Below are 16,748 nucleotides of genomic sequence, written 5' to 3' on the forward strand. Positions count from 1 at the left end.
CTGGAGAGACCACGCTGAGGCAGGTTGTCTCCCTGTGGCTCACGGAGAGGACAATGCTAGGCTTCCACGCTGCGGCCATGGAGGCCCCCAGGGAGAGCAGATGGGAATTTCCTGGAAGGAACCTGCAGCCCACAGAGAGGAGCCCTGCAGCATGTGGAAGGCAAAGGTAGGGTAGGGAATGAGCCTGGAAGGAACGGGAGGGGAAAAGGAGAGTGTTTCAGTTTTTGTTCTTGTTTCTCACCCTCCAACTCTTATTTTTAATTGGCAATAAATTAATTTTCCACATATTGAATGTGTTTTGCCTGTGACAGTAACTGGTAAGTGATCTCCCCCAACCCATGAGCTATTTCAACTTGTGTTCTGCCCCTATTCTGGTGGGGAAGGGGCACCACGGCCAGCTCACCACCCCCACACATGCCTGCATCTTTGCATTGGGAAATACCAAGTCCAAACAAAATGACAGTTAATGTTTTAACACTGAGTACATTTATTGAAGTGTTTCGAGTTCTGCACTCTACTGGACACTGTTCATAACTTAAAGGCAACACAGCAAAACATTGTGACAGGCTCCAATTGGAATATTAAAAAACTCGCATCATCATGTCATTTAAGAAATACAGTTAAATTGTTCAATCATTTTGGTCTTCATCCCAGTCTTTCTTTCCTGATGGAGGTTTAGGGCCACCAGCTGGTTTTGCCATAATGATCTTGAAGATAGAAGGGAAGTAGAAAAAGGTAAGGTTAGAATCAGGCCCTTCCCCCACCTCTTACTTATAGCCATATGATGCCAACTATCAACATTCACTAAATTCATGCAGTTTCCCCACTCTGAAGATAAGCCAGTGAATATTATTATCCATCTGAGATATTCACAAATTAGTTATTTTTTTCCTTGAAAATGGCAGAAGCTGAGCCCTGATATACAAAAAAGGGCTTTTACCTCATTTTTGCATGCAAATTAAGACTTCAGTTAGTCTACAGAAAGTGAATGCTTAAACAGGCTAACAAGTGACTGGTTTACAGGATGCACGCTACAGGAAGCAGAAGAATTATCAGAGCTATTGCTCTGAATTAACAAGTCTAAATATCCCATCTTAAAAATAAAGTCCACTAGTGCTACCACATTAAAGGCTCATTTTCTGCACTTGCTACGGTGACAAGTAAGGTAAAACTACAACTGTACTTGTCGTCCCTTCAATGAAAATTTGGTTTTAGGAGTAAAATTCATTTGCAAAGGCACAAATACAAAATGTAGCAGTCAGCACACACAAGACAGCAGTGTTACGTGTCCTCGAGAAAGACTTCATCTGCTGTGTGCTTGTCAAGATACTCATGCATGCACTCACACACAGGTACCTCTCTGCTAGAGACACAGAGCTTACTGCATACTATTTTTCAGGCTCATCTTTCCAGTCATCCTTATCCCAATGTCCTTGTTGCTTAGGGGCTTTTGGACCGCCTGCTGTTTTTGCCATAATAATCTACAGAAATTTTACACGCAAATATATTTTTGGAACAGTTCCACAAAATACATAAAGTTAAGATTTTTGTCATTAACACCTCCATTTTTCCCAAAAGCTGGATTTTCATGTAAAAACAATATATGACAGAAGGCTTCTTGTGTTAAATCTGTTTCTGGATAGGAGTAGCAACTGTCAAATCTTTAAAAAAAGAAATATTAACAGTGCTCCTATGGAAGCGGCAACACTGCAACATCCCAGCTCTGCAAGTTGAACAAACTGCTTCCCGGCTTTCAGAAAGAAACAAACCATGTTTTCAAGTATCCTATGAAGTAGCCTTGCATTCCCAAAAGATTCACGTATTTTGCATTAAGTGTTCAGCGCCCCGAGTTAAAGGTTTCAGTTCAGCGCCCAAGTAACTTGTAAGCTTACCTGATCTACCCTTAGGACAGTTACTGCTGCGTTTGTAGCGAGCTTGATACCCCAGGACTTTCCAAGGTACGTGTCTAACACACCAGCTTCCAACATATCCTTCACAGCAGCGGCTTCGGCCTGTCAGGGGATAAAACATGATTCAAACTGTCTCAGGCTCCTACCTAGCAAGTTAGTGGGTTTTCAAGGTTACAGGTTCAGAACGAATTAACACTCTTCTGATCTCACCTTCTCTCTTCAGAAAACCATTCCTAATCCATTAACAGGAAGACTTAAGTAATTACTTTGTAATTCACCATCACATTAGTCCGGTATTTCACTTTACCTCCTACGTAAGGCCACTATACTACACTGAATATAACTGCTTGCTGATGAAAAAAAAAAACACACCACACTTCAATTCTAAGTTATTCTTCTAGACTGTGCAACACAGAGCTTCAATGATTTAAATTAATCTATAAATACTTCATATTGATAGAAGTACATTTAAATATAACCCTGTATCGCAGAGCGCCAAGTAACATGAGAGACTATTTACCTCAATATCAAATCCAACATTTTTGTTCCCTTCCTGATGCACAGCATAAAGTTTGGAGATGACCTCATTAGCCTTTACTCCAGAGTTTTCTGCCAGTGCTCGAGGAATGGCTTCAAATGCCTCAGCAAACTTCTTGATGGCATACTGGTCGAGCCCAGGACATGTCTGAAGTGAATTTGAAAACCACATCAGCATTTCAAAAACCATAAAACAGGGAAGTATTTTCCCCCCCATTTTTTTATTGATTTATATGCATTAAAACACACATATATTTTGGTACAAAATACTATGTACATATTTTTATAAGTCACATACATATTTAAGTACATGTATGTGTGCATACGTATATAAAAATAAAGACTCCAAAAGCTTATTTGCCATACCTCTCCGTAAGATGTGATCTGCTTGGCTAATTCAATCTCTGTTGCACCACCTCCAGGAACAAGACGTTTATCCTGTAAACAGACCATCCCAAAATGAAGAGTTTTGCTTAAAGCGTTATATTAATTTTTACTTTTTAGAATTTATATACTCTATCAAGAAGAACACAATAGAACTTCATCTCACACAGACTTACTAAAAATCCACTTCAGAGCAAACATGCATTATAATAGAAATTTACCAGAATTTACTCATTCAATCCAAATGTCTTTGAAGAAAAATAGCTTATTTTGTAAAAAGAAAAACAATAATGCAGTGGGGTTTGTGTCTGAAGTTTTTGGTGGGTTGTTTGTTTTTTTAAGAAGTAATTTCAACTCTTTGCTTACTAATAATAATAATAGAACTCCTACATTTTCTTATCTTTTCCATTAACTTGTTGGGAAATATCATGCAGGAAACCAATCTACTGTACGCTAAGTTTAATATGTCAACAGGTTTCACAAGGTGTTGGGTGGCAGTGTTTTGTTTGCTGCTTTTTTTTTTTTTTTTTTTTAAGTATTTTGTATATCATTTGGCAAACCAGCATCCACTTAACTCCCAGTCTTTTAAACAGAAGAGTAATCATCATAAATCAGAAGTCAGGACAACTCCTGGAGACAATCATAAACACACAGTCTATGGCTGTTTCTGTACTCTAAAATCAACATGCATGACACAGTGTCAAACAAAAGTTTAACATTCTTTGCATGCCATCATCCAAGGAAATACAAAATTCCTTTTGCACTAAAAAAAAAATAAAAAAATTCAAGTCCACAAAAGCTGCTCAGAAAAAACTCTGAAGAACTGAGTTCTTCCATCTACAAAGCCTATCTGTAGTATGTGGAAGAAGTGTGTCTTGTCACCAATGAACTAGAAGTTTAGTTTACAACCAGTCACTTTGTCCTGATCCCCAGTGACAAACAAAGCTATCTAGCTTTTCTTCTGTGCCTGGTTTCCAAGAAACACTACAAAACGTTCAGGGAAACGGTCAAAGAGCTAACTACCGTTAGAAAGTGGTAAAACCAATCCATCTTCAAGAACCCACCTCATTACTGGAAAACTGAGCGTAGTACATGCTGAGCACCATCTTTTATGTACACGGTATTCACAAGGATGTCGGCAGCAATCTTTTTTTACACAGCTAACTCGTCAATACTGTACAACCTTCTCTACACCTCAAGAAGGCTCCTAAGCTGATAATGTAAGTATCTGGTATAGCCTTTGTAGCAAACAAGCACAAAGCAAGCATAAGTCTTGCCTGAAACTGATCCAACAGCTCAGTTTTATTGAGTGTTCTGGTTACTTACCCTCGTGAGTACTTTGAAAGTATTTACACCATCATCCACTGCTCTCTCTATGTCATCCATCAGATTATCTGTAGAGCCACGAATGAGTATAGTAGAAATGGCAGCATCCTCCTTTTCTGTTTAGACAGACATGCACATTTCTGAATTAAATTTGTGTTTTCCACCTAACATCGTACTTCTAGAACAGTAGCATTAGGAGCTCCACAGAACATACATACCATGCTTAAACACAACTACTTGCGTATCCCCAACCTCTGATAAATAGACACTATCGCAGTGACCCATTTCTTCTAGAGTAGGAGGAGTCTGGAAAGAAAAAACAAAGAGTTAAGAGGTGAACCTACCTATCAGTTCTCTCCCTTCTGCTCCTCATTTGAAAAGTCCTTACCAGTCTGGGTAGGGCTGTTGCACCAACAGTTTTGCACAATCTTCTCAGATCCCACTTTGAGTTCAACCTTTAAAAACAAATTTCCAAAACAAATGTTAACACATACAAGTAAGCATTCTTTTAACTTGGCAGCATTTTGTAAACTAATGACATATATCAAAATATCAAGTTATAAAAATAAATATCAAGTTCTAAGATACACTCATCTATCTTTTCAAGTTATAACAATCTATTTTCAGGGATGCCATCCAAAGACTATTTTCCAAGAATTTAAAAACAAGTAAATAGTTCAAATACATGGAAAATATCAAACTTCATCTTCTAATGCATAAGACTTGAATTGCTCTTTAAAACATCTCTATAATAATCATTCAAGAGATTGCAGTGTCATGCTCCATTTCCAGAAGTTCAAGTTTTTTGGACACCACTGATAGAGTTACGGCTCTCAACAAAGGACCACTTATTTGTGTGAGAACTGAGAGCTGCTGCTAGTAATTTGACTTCATGTTGTGCAGAATATCTTTCAAAGACATATGAACATGCTTTATTTATAGATAAGAAGATTTATATCTAAGGCCCACAAAAATGACAGAACCGTATTAAGAATTAGTTCTTCCATCCATCAATACATTAGTGATGCATGGAGACGTATCTCATCATTCCTAAAGCATCACATGAGGACTGTGACCAGGAGGAATCATTATAGTCTTATATGCCTTTGAGGCCACATCCCTCTTTACCAGATCCAGAAATTTTTATATTTTTGATTCCAGATATGCTATAAAGGCACTTAAACCAGAATAACAGTACCATATACACAAGTTACTCTCCAATTAGTTGGAGGTGAAACACTATCAAGAAATACAAGCTATGAAACAAACAAATTGCAGCTCAGGTTTTCATCTACTAGAGAACCAGTCTGCAGTATTTTGTTTCTAATTTGTTTGAGAGGCAAGAGACAATATGGCAAGTACATTTCATAAACCTGGTAAATAAATTAAATGTTTTTATGCTGTTCTAGCACTTACCTGACTAACATAAGATTGTATTTGTTGGCATAATGAAGTGCCATGTCTGCCACTTTGCCACCTGTTACTACTACATTTGCACCACTATCAGCAATAGCTTTGACTTGCAAATCCATTAGATTTTCTTCTCCCTTACTGAAATTCATCAGTTCTTCAGCATTCTTTATAAGTACGGTGCCCTAGTAAAACACATACGCTGTTATCAATTCAGCATTAACCACATGCCTAAAAGTTTTTGACAAAGGATTTTGTCTCCCAACCTATCCATATAACTCAAGTCATCCTATTTTACAATACTGCCACCCTTCCCAGGCAAAGGGGTAAAACAAGTCAAAAAAAGGGCAATTCTAGCACTTCTAGACAGCCTTGAAGTTCAGACATTCCATCGCATAGTTTGGCTCAAATAACCAACAAAAGCAACAACTCCCCAATCCCAAAAACCCTGTAAAGCAAAATTAGGTTCAGACTTTTTTAAACTAGTGAACTCAATATTATCAAAAATATCTCAATCACCAAGTGTCAAGAATATTTATAGTTAAGTCTAAAAATAACAGCACATAAGCATAAATAGGTATATAACTTATTTTGAGCTTTTACATACCTTAGTTTCAGTTATCATACCATCAAAAGGGCAGGAATACACAGCTATTTTTGCGTCTTTGACAGAAGTGACATCTCCTTCAGTTTCTTTTTTAAAAACCATGCCATGAAGTACTGAGGAAGCAGAGATACCAGCACCCTGAAAGGAAAGAAATGGAATGAGGCAAAGTCATATTATTGATCATTTATTGTCAGAAAGCTGCACTACCCTCTATGAAAAGCAGTCCTCACATTCATTTGAATGTAGCAACTCAAGTTTTCATTGCAGCATAAAGAAGTAAAACTTTAGTTGATTTAGCAACATCAAACATTCTCTTACAGGCTCCCATTTTAAGATTCATTGGTGACATTCTTTTTCTGTGCTCAACTTGTTTTGTATTTACTAGCAAGGAAAAAAACACAAGGGGAAATTCATACTAGATATAAACTTGTTTCAATGCTACAGATCATACTGAGGCCTAACAAAAAGAACACAAGATTAGACTACTGCATTTCTACCAGCCTGCATCTTAGCCTGATCTTGTGACTGCTTTTACAACAAAGATGCAATCAACATCCCTGTGTATAATTAAGTTAATGTATCTGATTTAGTGTAAACTTTCAATATTAATGATTTTTGTTTCTGAAAGCTGCTGCTGAGCACTAAACAAGGAATGTGAAGACCAATTTCCAAAACTTATTATGCATGCCACAACACAACAGAGATTAAAATAGAAAAGGCTCTTTTCAAAGTTCAAAGATCTGAATAGTAACTTTAATTAAACTGTCTACTTTAATAATACAGTAAAGCTAACTACTTCCAACTTACCACAATTTTGCACACTCTGATATTATCAACATTGAAATGGCCAGAATCAGGAAGAATAGAAACTGTTAGGCAGAGGGGAAAAAAAGGGAAAAAAAATGAATTTGTGTTGCTTAATGAATAAAGTAGAACAATGACACCATAAATAAATAATACCTGGAGTTTTTCTGAAGTACTAAAATTCAATGGTTTGAGATGCTTGCCTAAATTTAAGGCAATTATAATGTGCTAATAACTTGCATCAAGAGAAACAGAAATTCTGTTTTTACAATGTAGTAATCAGAAAACAACATCTATTCGGAGTGCTCAGTTAATTAAGTCTGAACATCCATTCACACATGTACTCACAAAAGTGAAGTCTGACCCAGAACATTTTGAGAAAACACTTAAACATGATTTTTTCTCCTGGAAATCTAAAGGGAGAAAACAACACAACTACAGTCTCACTTCCATTGTTCTGTGGCAATACACCTGAAGTGTAATACATCTTCGTAATGATAAAAAAAGAGGAAGGAAGATGGATTTCTACTGTAAAGAGACTAAAAAGCTATTTTTATAAACATGTAATAGGAAACATAGACCTTTTCTGAGCCACAATGGCAATGAAGAGTTCAACACAAGAAAGATTATACTCATTTCAGAGGTCAAAGCATTCCATCCAATTCAACCTGACAGACTAACCGTACCTTTTATATTGCATGAAGACACTGGTAATGATCATAAGCAAACCTACTCAAGTTTTTTAGAAGCACACACACATCTGTTCTTGAACACTTACCACAGGCCTGAGCAATAAGCTTTGCCAAAAAATGTTCATTGCCATATTGTTTGCTCATCACTGAAGTGTGCAACAAAGATGCCACTTCTTCAACATCTCGAAGGTTCTTTGCAGAACAGCACACCAAGTCTGGAAGAATTTCTAGGGCTTTCTTACAAGCTTTTTCATATCCTTCAATGACCTGTGCAGAAAATTATAAATATTCACTACACTACTTCACTATGCATTCATACTGTTTGTGCCTCCTGTTCAAAGAGCCATAAAACATTAACAAATGCAAAAGCTTACAAGGGAAGTAAGCAATCATAAACAGCGAAATATACACTGTTGTTGTTCATTCATCTCTATCTAAAAAATTAGTTCAGAAGGAAGCAGATATTCACAATATTATGACCCAAGAATACTGACCAACAGCAATCTGAATTCAAGCTATGTGAATTGTAATAACAATATCACTTGCCTCTGAGACTGATAACCCCATCCTCAAAAGGTCTTCTGCTAACTCCAGAAGAACTCCAGCAAAAACAAGGACAAAGTTTGTTCCATCTCCAACTTCTTGCTCTTGCATGTGGGAAGCCATCACAAGCATTTTTGCAGCAGGATGCTGGACCTTTAAAAGAAGTTACACATCGTAGTTTAAAAGAAGTAAGCAAAAGTACAAACATATACAGAAAAAAAAATCAGGTAACTAAACATTCCCCCCACAACATGAATTAGACATCCTTGATATTGGTTCTGGGCCTTTTTTTATTTATTTTTTTTTTAACAAGATGCAGTGGCTTCACAATCAAGCTCTGCAAGAGAAGCAGCCTGAAGTTTGGATCTTCAAGCTGAATTCGTATGTGTAACATGCAAAGTAGACATCTAAATTACACTTCAATTCTAGTGTTTTTCTGCTTAAAGATTGCAGTGCTTTTCCTTTCTTTCAAAGAAATGCAATAAAAATGCTGTACTCTTGAATATTATTAGAGTAGCTCTCATTTTATCCCAGAAAGTAACATGCAAGATTCATTAGATTAAGTAACTAGCCTGCAGATTATTTTTAAAAAACGGAACTGAGACTTCCACAGTTATTCTACTTATACCAAATACTAACACAAGGCATTAAGTAAGGAAATAATTAATACTTACACTATTTTTATCAGTTAAGTATAGAATTCAGTAAAATATTATTTGTGTTGCGATACACATAGGAATTTGATAGTAAGAGGAAAAAGTTAGGACAGGTCAGTCTTCTCACACTTTACTGTATTCACGGGAAAATGCTGCTATATCTTCAGTTTCTTAAATCCAATTAACATATTCTAAGCAGAGAGAAGAACATGGCAACCACCAACACTGGGAGAATAATACAACAGCTATTACATTCAGAGTTTTCCAAACACTCTATTGTCTAGACATATCCTCTTCTAAATCTATGCTGACGGGGGGAACAAAGTAGACAACTATTAAGTATCTCCTGCAACTACTTAATGCTGCTTTACAAAAGAGTTCTAATTTTCACTGTGAAAAACGTAGATGATTTACAAAATGACATCCACAAATCATGTGGCAGGGTGACATGTATTTCCTTATTAACACTCAGAACCAGAGCAGCCCATGAACAGAAACGCTACTTCATGACTGACATCTTCTGAAGCAAGAAAACTTACCTCCAGCTCTCTCAAGATAGTAGCAGCATCATTTGTAACAAAAAGCTTCTCCAGATGATTGATAACCATTTTGTTCATTCCTAACGGGGCAAGAGAAAATAAAATCATTCATTAGGCAAACACCGTTTTGTACGCAAATACTGCTTCATAACTTTCAGGTATATCTTACACATTCAAACATTAGCCCTATCTATAATTTAAAAACTTAAAAGATTTTTGCGAAATAACACTTGGCATGTGTTACATTAAGGAGAAATCAGTAATTTCTGAATAAGCAGTTTTATCTTCAAAATCTTAATGCATCATTTAATTAATCAATACTGGAGAACACCTTTTGTTTTGGTATACCTGACCGGACACAGTATGGTTATGTTCATTATGACTATCTACCGAGTTACTGTCTTTCCTTTAATTTTTTAGGTCTTCCATATAGCAGTGAGATAGCAAAGATGACACAGTAACTGGCAGTAAAACCTAGCAAAGGCAGGTACATTGTGCCTAACTCAAGAGCTAACTAAACAAAGTCTGATCTCTGTATCAAGAGTTCTAGAGCAAGTCCAATGTGTTTCCTCAAGGAACAAACAGTTGCTTCTCTGTCAAGGTAGGCTTAGTCTTCAAACATAACATTTTGCTTAGAAACACTAGAATAATTTTAGGATTTATTTACCATTTGGTCCGTAAGCTGTACGGGTGGTTTGAGCAAGTTCTTTGCATGCCTGGATGTTCCTATAGACAGCTTCTTCTAGTCCTGAATAATGCTAAAAAGAAAAATGTTCTGCTCAGAATTAGGCTAAGAAGAAGAAAGGGATGAACAAGTAATTTCTCATCAAAGCAGCAATAATCTACTGAGTCCATGAAAGTTTTTGATTAATTTAGATTTGGTATTTCACTTAAAGTTTAAACAGAAACTAAACCTTATCCAAAGTCAGTAATAAAAGAACTACTTTGTACTCCTTGACTAGGCAGCTCAGCAGGCACAATAAGCTTCTGCACAGATAATCTGAACAGTGACTCAATTTTCTATACAGTTTGCATCTCAAGTCTTCCAAAAAAAGTTAGTGGCATGCCACAGGGAAATAGAAAATAAGCAATACCGATTGGAGAGGAGCGAGGTTTTTTTTAAGGATATGGTTTTGTACATGCTGCTTTACTGACAACTCTCTATTCCACAAAAGTCATTTAATTCAGTTCTACATTCAAACACATACAATTTGAAAATTCAGAAGCAGAATGATTCATAAAATCTTTGCGTTTGAGAAGCCAATCAGCCTGGCTTCAGTTTGGAAACCTTAAGAAAAGGAAGGGTCCCCAGAAAGGGCCTGAAGAATGAACAGGGCAAAACCTACAGTGTGGCCCATAAGAGAAGGGAGAAAGGTACTTTCTAATAATATTTACTCCCTAAATACAAAACGTTGCAGGATGCCAGCTGCCTCCTTGTTTTATAAAAGACAGCTCTTGCTATTGAATTCTGTATTAGAGAACCAGCATCTAAGCAAGTTTGTTTCCCTGCTCTCCCCCTGCCCTTGGCATATGCCATTCTTTATCTCCAAGGAAGATTCTGAAAATAAAAACAAAGAGCTTTCCGAGTTGCTAACTTTGCTTTCCTTTCTGTTAGGTAGCAGCAACCTGAAACTTTCTTATTTTATTTTCCCCTGAAATAAAAAAAAAAAAAAAAAAAATCACCTTGTTTTCAATCCACTTTCTCAAAGAAAGCTTCTGCTTTGTCAGGCACAGTCAACTACTATAAAATCTATCTTTGTCAACCTTAAATACAACGAAAATGGATTTATGGAAAAGGAATATACGGAAATATTCTGGCACTTTACTGGCAAAAGTACTTTTCTTACGGGCACCGTAACAGAAAAATACAGGAACGTACATAACAAGCGGGACACTGCTGAACAGCTAAATCTATAGCTGCCGGTGTAATTTTGCGCCCAGCTCGGCGGAGAGCGGCGCCGCCCGGGGTGCCGCCCGCCCGCCGCCCCGCCATGCCATGCCATGCCATGCCATGGGAACCCACGGAGCGCCCCCGAGGCGGCGAGAAGCGGAGGCAGCGCGGGAAGGGAAGGGAAGGGAAGGGAAGGGAAGGGAAGGGAAGGGGGCGCCGGCCCCGGCCCCGGCAGAGCTTTCTCGAAGGCCGCGTGCGCCAGGCACCGCCCTCCTCCCTCCGCCGCCCCATGCTCGCGCGCCGAGCGGCGGCGCGGGGCAGATCCCCACCCCCGCCCCGCAATGGCCGCTGAGGGGACCAAACCCGGGGGGGGAGAGGAAGCGCGAAGCCCCCACAGAACCCCGCCCCGCGAGACGCGTGGAGCCGCCGGGCCCCGCCGGCCTTCCCGAGCCTTCCCCGCGCCGCCACGCTGAGAGTCCAGTCTCCACCCCCGCCCCCCATCCTCCTGAGAGAACAGCGCCTGCCCGGCGCCGCTCTCACCTTCGCCCCCTCCTTGAGCATCTGGGCAAAGCCCGGGGCCTTGGGGACATGCAGCGCCATCTCCGCTCTGCTCCGCTCCTGCCAGACACAGCGGCACGCCGGGAACGACGGGAGAGACGGGACGCGCAGGCGCGATGGCGCAAGCGGGCCGCCCGCAGGCAGGAGGAGTTGCGCCCAGGGAAGGTCGATGGCGGGGCGGGGCGCAGGGGGCCGTTAGGCGGCCTGAGGCGCTGTGGTGGCCGGGGTGTGTTTTCCGCTTCTCCTCAGAATTGGCGGCAGGTGGCGCTCAGGCTTCGGCCTTCAGCTCCGGCGGAGCCCCTTGCTCCTCGGTCGGAAGAGTTTCCTGAAAGCCGGGTCCCTCAAAACACCCGCTCGCCTGACAGCTTTGTCTCCTCGCAGTCCCGGCTGAGCCCGCCAGAAGCCTGCCTAGCCGGCAGCCCAATAAAGGCCTCTGAATTTCTAAAAGAGAATGAAGATTGGTAGAGTGGGTAGTGTTTAGAGGCTGCTAACTTGAGGGATGACTGGCTCGTCCTGTGCATTTTGCTTTAGGCAAAATAAAACCAACCAAAATTGACGGTTTGTCTCACTTTTACAGTATTTATGTAACATTTATGTCATTTATTTAAAAGGAAAAGAGCCTAGTTTATCTTTTCCTGAAATAGGGAAGATAGTGTTGCTTGATGTATTGTACTTGATGTATTGTAGTACCTCTTTTTGTCAGGGGTGTGAAGCATTGTCCAGGGAGTAAAGTGATGTGCAGTATTGTGGCAGTGGCTGATGTTGGCTCCTTCAGAGTCTGTCTTTCACTGTCAAGTTCAGCATACTGTCTCCCAGACATTTCTCTGCATTTAGTGATACATGTCCCAGAAACAGTTAAGAGCCTTCATTGCCACCGATGGCAAAAAGTGGTCATAAAACTTCGTGGAGTCCAGTCAAGTATTTGACTTACTGCATACCTGACTTGTTCAAATGGAATCGAAATGTACTGATAGGAAGACTAAGTACAGTCAAGTCCTCATTATCCAGGGTAATCCCAAGTAATATGCATGCTACAGGACATGCTGAAGAGTATTTTGGAGGCTCACCTTGACATCTTTACAAGTAGCTGAGGTCCAGCCAGGAGACAGTGCAGCTGCTTCTATATGGAGCTGCTTTAGGTTTGGTAAGTTTTATTAAGTTTGCATCAGTGACACACAAAATCACACACTATTTCTAGACAAGAACTTCAAGGCCTTAGAAATTACACTGCTGCATTTAGGCCACACAGTACCTGAGCCTATAACCCAATGGAGACTGAGTTGTTCCACCTCTGCAGCACAGACAGACTGCCTGCAAGGTTAATTAAATCACTTGATATGTGTTGCTTAAGCAACCTCGAGAGGACACACATGGGTTAGTTTTACTGTCCTGTAATTCTTAAAATTCAATCAGTTATAACCTGTAACATATCATGGCAGTGTAAAAAAGAGTGGTGATAGAAAGCAAAACTACATAAAGCATCCCATGAATGAAGTTCAAAAAATTTATATGCAGTTTTGCTAGAAGTACTTAGAGGCAGGTGCCACTTGAAGCAGAAGAGGGAACCTATTCAGCCCTGACTATCGTGACCAAGGAGTGTGGGCACTTCCAAAAGGAAGCACTGGGGTTTGTCATAGGAGGCATAAGCTCATTTATCCCTCTCTTCTCTCTTCCAATGTATCTGCACCACAGTGTACCTAGGAGAGGAGGAAATGTCCATCCTGTTTTACTGCCAAGATACCAGAAACTGTATTTTATAACACAACCTCTGTCATCTGTTAGCCACGGAGATCAGAGGAGGTACTTACTCCTAAGTCAATGCAGAAGACTTTTCATGGTCATGAACATGAAGTCACAGGCATTATATCAATAGTTGAATGCAATCTAGTCAGAGACGTTCATTTTAGGGTAGAGAGGAAAGATGGTTCAAGTGGTTAGACTGCTGATCAGTAACTGCAGGATGCATTTTGGTTCTGCAGGCAAGTCTCTAGTGATTCATCAACACTTAAAAGTTCTGTCATTTTTTAACCATATATTTTGTATTTTCAATGCCATCATCTAGGTATGGGGCTACCTGATTGTTGCAGGATTTAATATGAGTACATGTTTTTCCAGACAGGAAATAGAATGATTAAATGATAAAATGGCTTCCTGGAAATCTTGCGGTTTTCAGCCAGGAAGTCCATGGCTGTTTTCCTGTAGGATCCTATCACTTGCCTAGGTGGATTGCTAGGGCATAAATTATGATGCCCCAAACAGTATTGTTTTGTATTAAAAATGTTTCTCAGCTCATCAGTATACATTGGTATTATTCTCCTTCCTTGATTCTCCTTCCTTGATTTTCACGAAGACACGTTACAGGGGAATTAAGGCAATAGTATATAGGATCCTAAAGAAATGGGATTTTACTATTAAAAACGCTTCTCAAGTTTACATTCATTATAACTGTTCCGTAACAAGAAAGGCTGAATACTTATCTTTTCATAACTTCTGAACTCTATTGTCTGATTTTTCAGGGATGGCCTCTCCAAAGTACTCATTTCATCAGAACCTTAGCAAATATTAGCTGAGAAATTAAATCAAGGGTTGCCTGGCAATGTGGTGTGTTAACCTTGTGAGCACTCATCCTACTAAGAAGGTGACATTCCCTTTCTGAGTCTTCAATAATTAAAATGCTGTTATTTGATTAGTTTCTCAGGTGATTAAATACAGGAAACATAGCTTGCATAATGTTGGAACTACAGCAAAAAGCAAAGTCAGCTCACGCAGGCCAACAGTAACCATCGCAGCACTGCATAGCACTGCTTCTTAGGTCAACTCTGCTTGAGTAAAACAAGCAACTTGGGGGTGAAAGACTCAACACTTATTCAGCACTTCAGCTGTCCACTCCAGTTTAGGCTTCTTCCTAAGTGTTGCTTTTGCCTGGAGAAGTAAATTCACCCATGTTTGCTTCTACTCATAATATTGCAGCCATAAAGTCAGTGTTGCTCAATGATTCCACATTCCAGGTCCCGTATTTTAAGCAAGGACAGTGACCACAAAGGCAGTCCCATCTCTGGCTGCTTGTTTCACCTCCGCATTCTCCTTCCCCTTCTCTCAAATCCTCTCTTGCCAAAAGTTTGCACACCTATGCAATGAACCAGATTAGGGAACTGATCTGCATTAAGACTAACTCAAAAGAACCCTGGGCAGTTTTCAGCTTTCCTGCTCTCTACAAGGCTGTGCAAAGCCTTGGGCTGGCACAAGGAGACAGGGCAGCAGTTTCTTTGCAGCAGTGCTGCCTTATGCTATCTTCAAATATTTCTGGAAATGCCCTGATGGTACAGTGCCTTTACTGAAGCTTATGCTAGCTATGTTTTTTAAAGCCAGAATACAACTGAAGCTAAAATATATGTTTGTGATTATGAATATATACATATATATTAATCTGTATTAAACTATCACTAAACCCTCTCTTGCTGTTATAATCAGGAGTTATTTGGGACTTGCTGTCTAATCACGACTTTGATTTGGCCTTGATCTTTTTTTAGCTACTCATCTACACCATTTATATTCTGCACAGACATTGCCATGCTAAAAGACCATCCAAAGGTCAGAGGGTTGGCTATTGGCAGTTGGCTGCCCTTTCACCAGCCAAAATCTATTACTGTACACATGGAAATCCCCAGCTTATCTGTAGGAACATGTTTGTCAAATTCTAGGATGGTAAAATTTTAACAAGATCTTGGGAAGTTGATAAGAAGGACAGAATGTTAATTTCTATTTGCTTATTCAGCAGTGGGAACCTGGGCTATTGGAAAACGGGAGGAAAAGTATCTGCTGAAATCCTGAGCATAACATCTGACTGTGTTTGTCCAACAACACTGACATCTGGCCAATGAAAAAATGTGAGTGGCATGTTGCGGGAAGCCTGAGGACCCTACCTAGTTTGCAGAGAATCATGCTTATACCTGAAACAGAGAATTGTGAACCATATAGTGTTAAACATTCAGGGTTAACATAATTCTCTTAGTAACAGCAGCAGCAGTTACCTCAGCTTTTCCCAGATTGTGCTTATCTCACTTGTGACATAATGAGAAGGAGCACTCTAATCAGCTAGAGTACTTCTAATCTACTAAGTACTTCTTAGGTCATTGGTCCACAGCTCCTGGGTTAAATGCTACCCTCATCCTGGGCTTATCATCTCGCTTGCTGGTGCAGAGGATTGCGAGCTAGACAGGAAAGAAAGATTTCCTTACCATTTGTGTATTCTTACCTCAGTGTATGTGCTTTCTGTTATAGCTAATTCAGTTGGCTTGAGTCACTGGAAAGCACTTCTGGGGATTTTAGAGGAGTATTGCCTTTGCTTGGGATCAGTAGATTAAATGATTTGAAAATGTTGACATGTTAAAATACTGATGACAGTCCCCAGCTGAGTTACGGATCCAGTATGTTTGATTCTACCTGCACAAGGGGTAAGAATACAGAGGTTCCTTTAAACAAACAAGATTGGAAAGGATGATAGTATCAGAAAGAAATCAATGCTGTTTGTATTGATTTTATATTGCAGGTACAATCAAGGTATAAAATCATGCTGTGACACAGGTACAGTGCACACCAAAACACAATCCAAGAGCATCTGCTTCATGAGAGAAAGCAAAATTATTGAGGTCTTTCTGGTTTTGATGTCATAAGAGAGAAAGCATAATTGGGCAAAAATTCATGTCTTCAAGACAGTCAGTTTTGTTTTGCACAAAGAGGTCAAATCCAGGGTCAGATAAGGGCTAAAGAAACATCTCTCTTCAGTTTTCAAAGTGGTCATACGGAAATTTTTTTCCAGTGGAGTACACAGGAGCCTGGAAATACCTGGAAACACAAGACAACTGCTATTGAAAGTTTGGCTATTCTTGTT

The 16,748-nt window shown here is 39.6% G+C and overlaps 1 protein-coding gene across 3 annotated transcripts; it reads right to left on the reverse strand.

Annotated features, from left to right (window-relative positions):
• Window positions 1-467: 467 nt before the first annotated feature.
• On the reverse strand, window positions 468-11,996 carry CCT8 (chaperonin containing TCP1 subunit 8). 3 transcript variants are annotated; one of them, XM_075770311.1, is made up of 16 exons: window positions 11,840-11,996; window positions 10,076-10,166; window positions 9,409-9,488; window positions 8,217-8,366; window positions 7,757-7,937; window positions 6,982-7,043; window positions 6,175-6,312; window positions 5,574-5,752; window positions 4,546-4,612; window positions 4,376-4,463; window positions 4,158-4,273; window positions 2,814-2,885; window positions 2,431-2,595; window positions 1,893-2,012; window positions 1,390-1,481; window positions 468-707 (listed from the first exon to the last, which is right to left on the reverse strand). In XM_075770311.1, coding segments are annotated over exons 1-16 (1,662 nt in total). In that variant the 5' UTR covers window positions 11,900-11,996; the 3' UTR covers window positions 468-706. The 3 variants fall into 3 exon arrangements, with proteins under 3 accessions (XP_075626426.1, XP_075626415.1, XP_075626436.1); XM_075770300.1 differs by having other exon boundaries at window positions 1,383-1,481; XM_075770321.1 differs by lacking the exon at window positions 1,390-1,481.
• Between the last annotated feature and the right edge of the window lie 4,752 nt (window positions 11,997-16,748).

This window comes from Balearica regulorum, chromosome 1, assembly GCF_011004875.1.
Source record: "Balearica regulorum gibbericeps isolate bBalReg1 chromosome 1, bBalReg1.pri, whole genome shotgun sequence".
Classification (NCBI taxonomy): Eukaryota; Metazoa; Chordata; class Aves; order Gruiformes; family Gruidae; genus Balearica; species Balearica regulorum.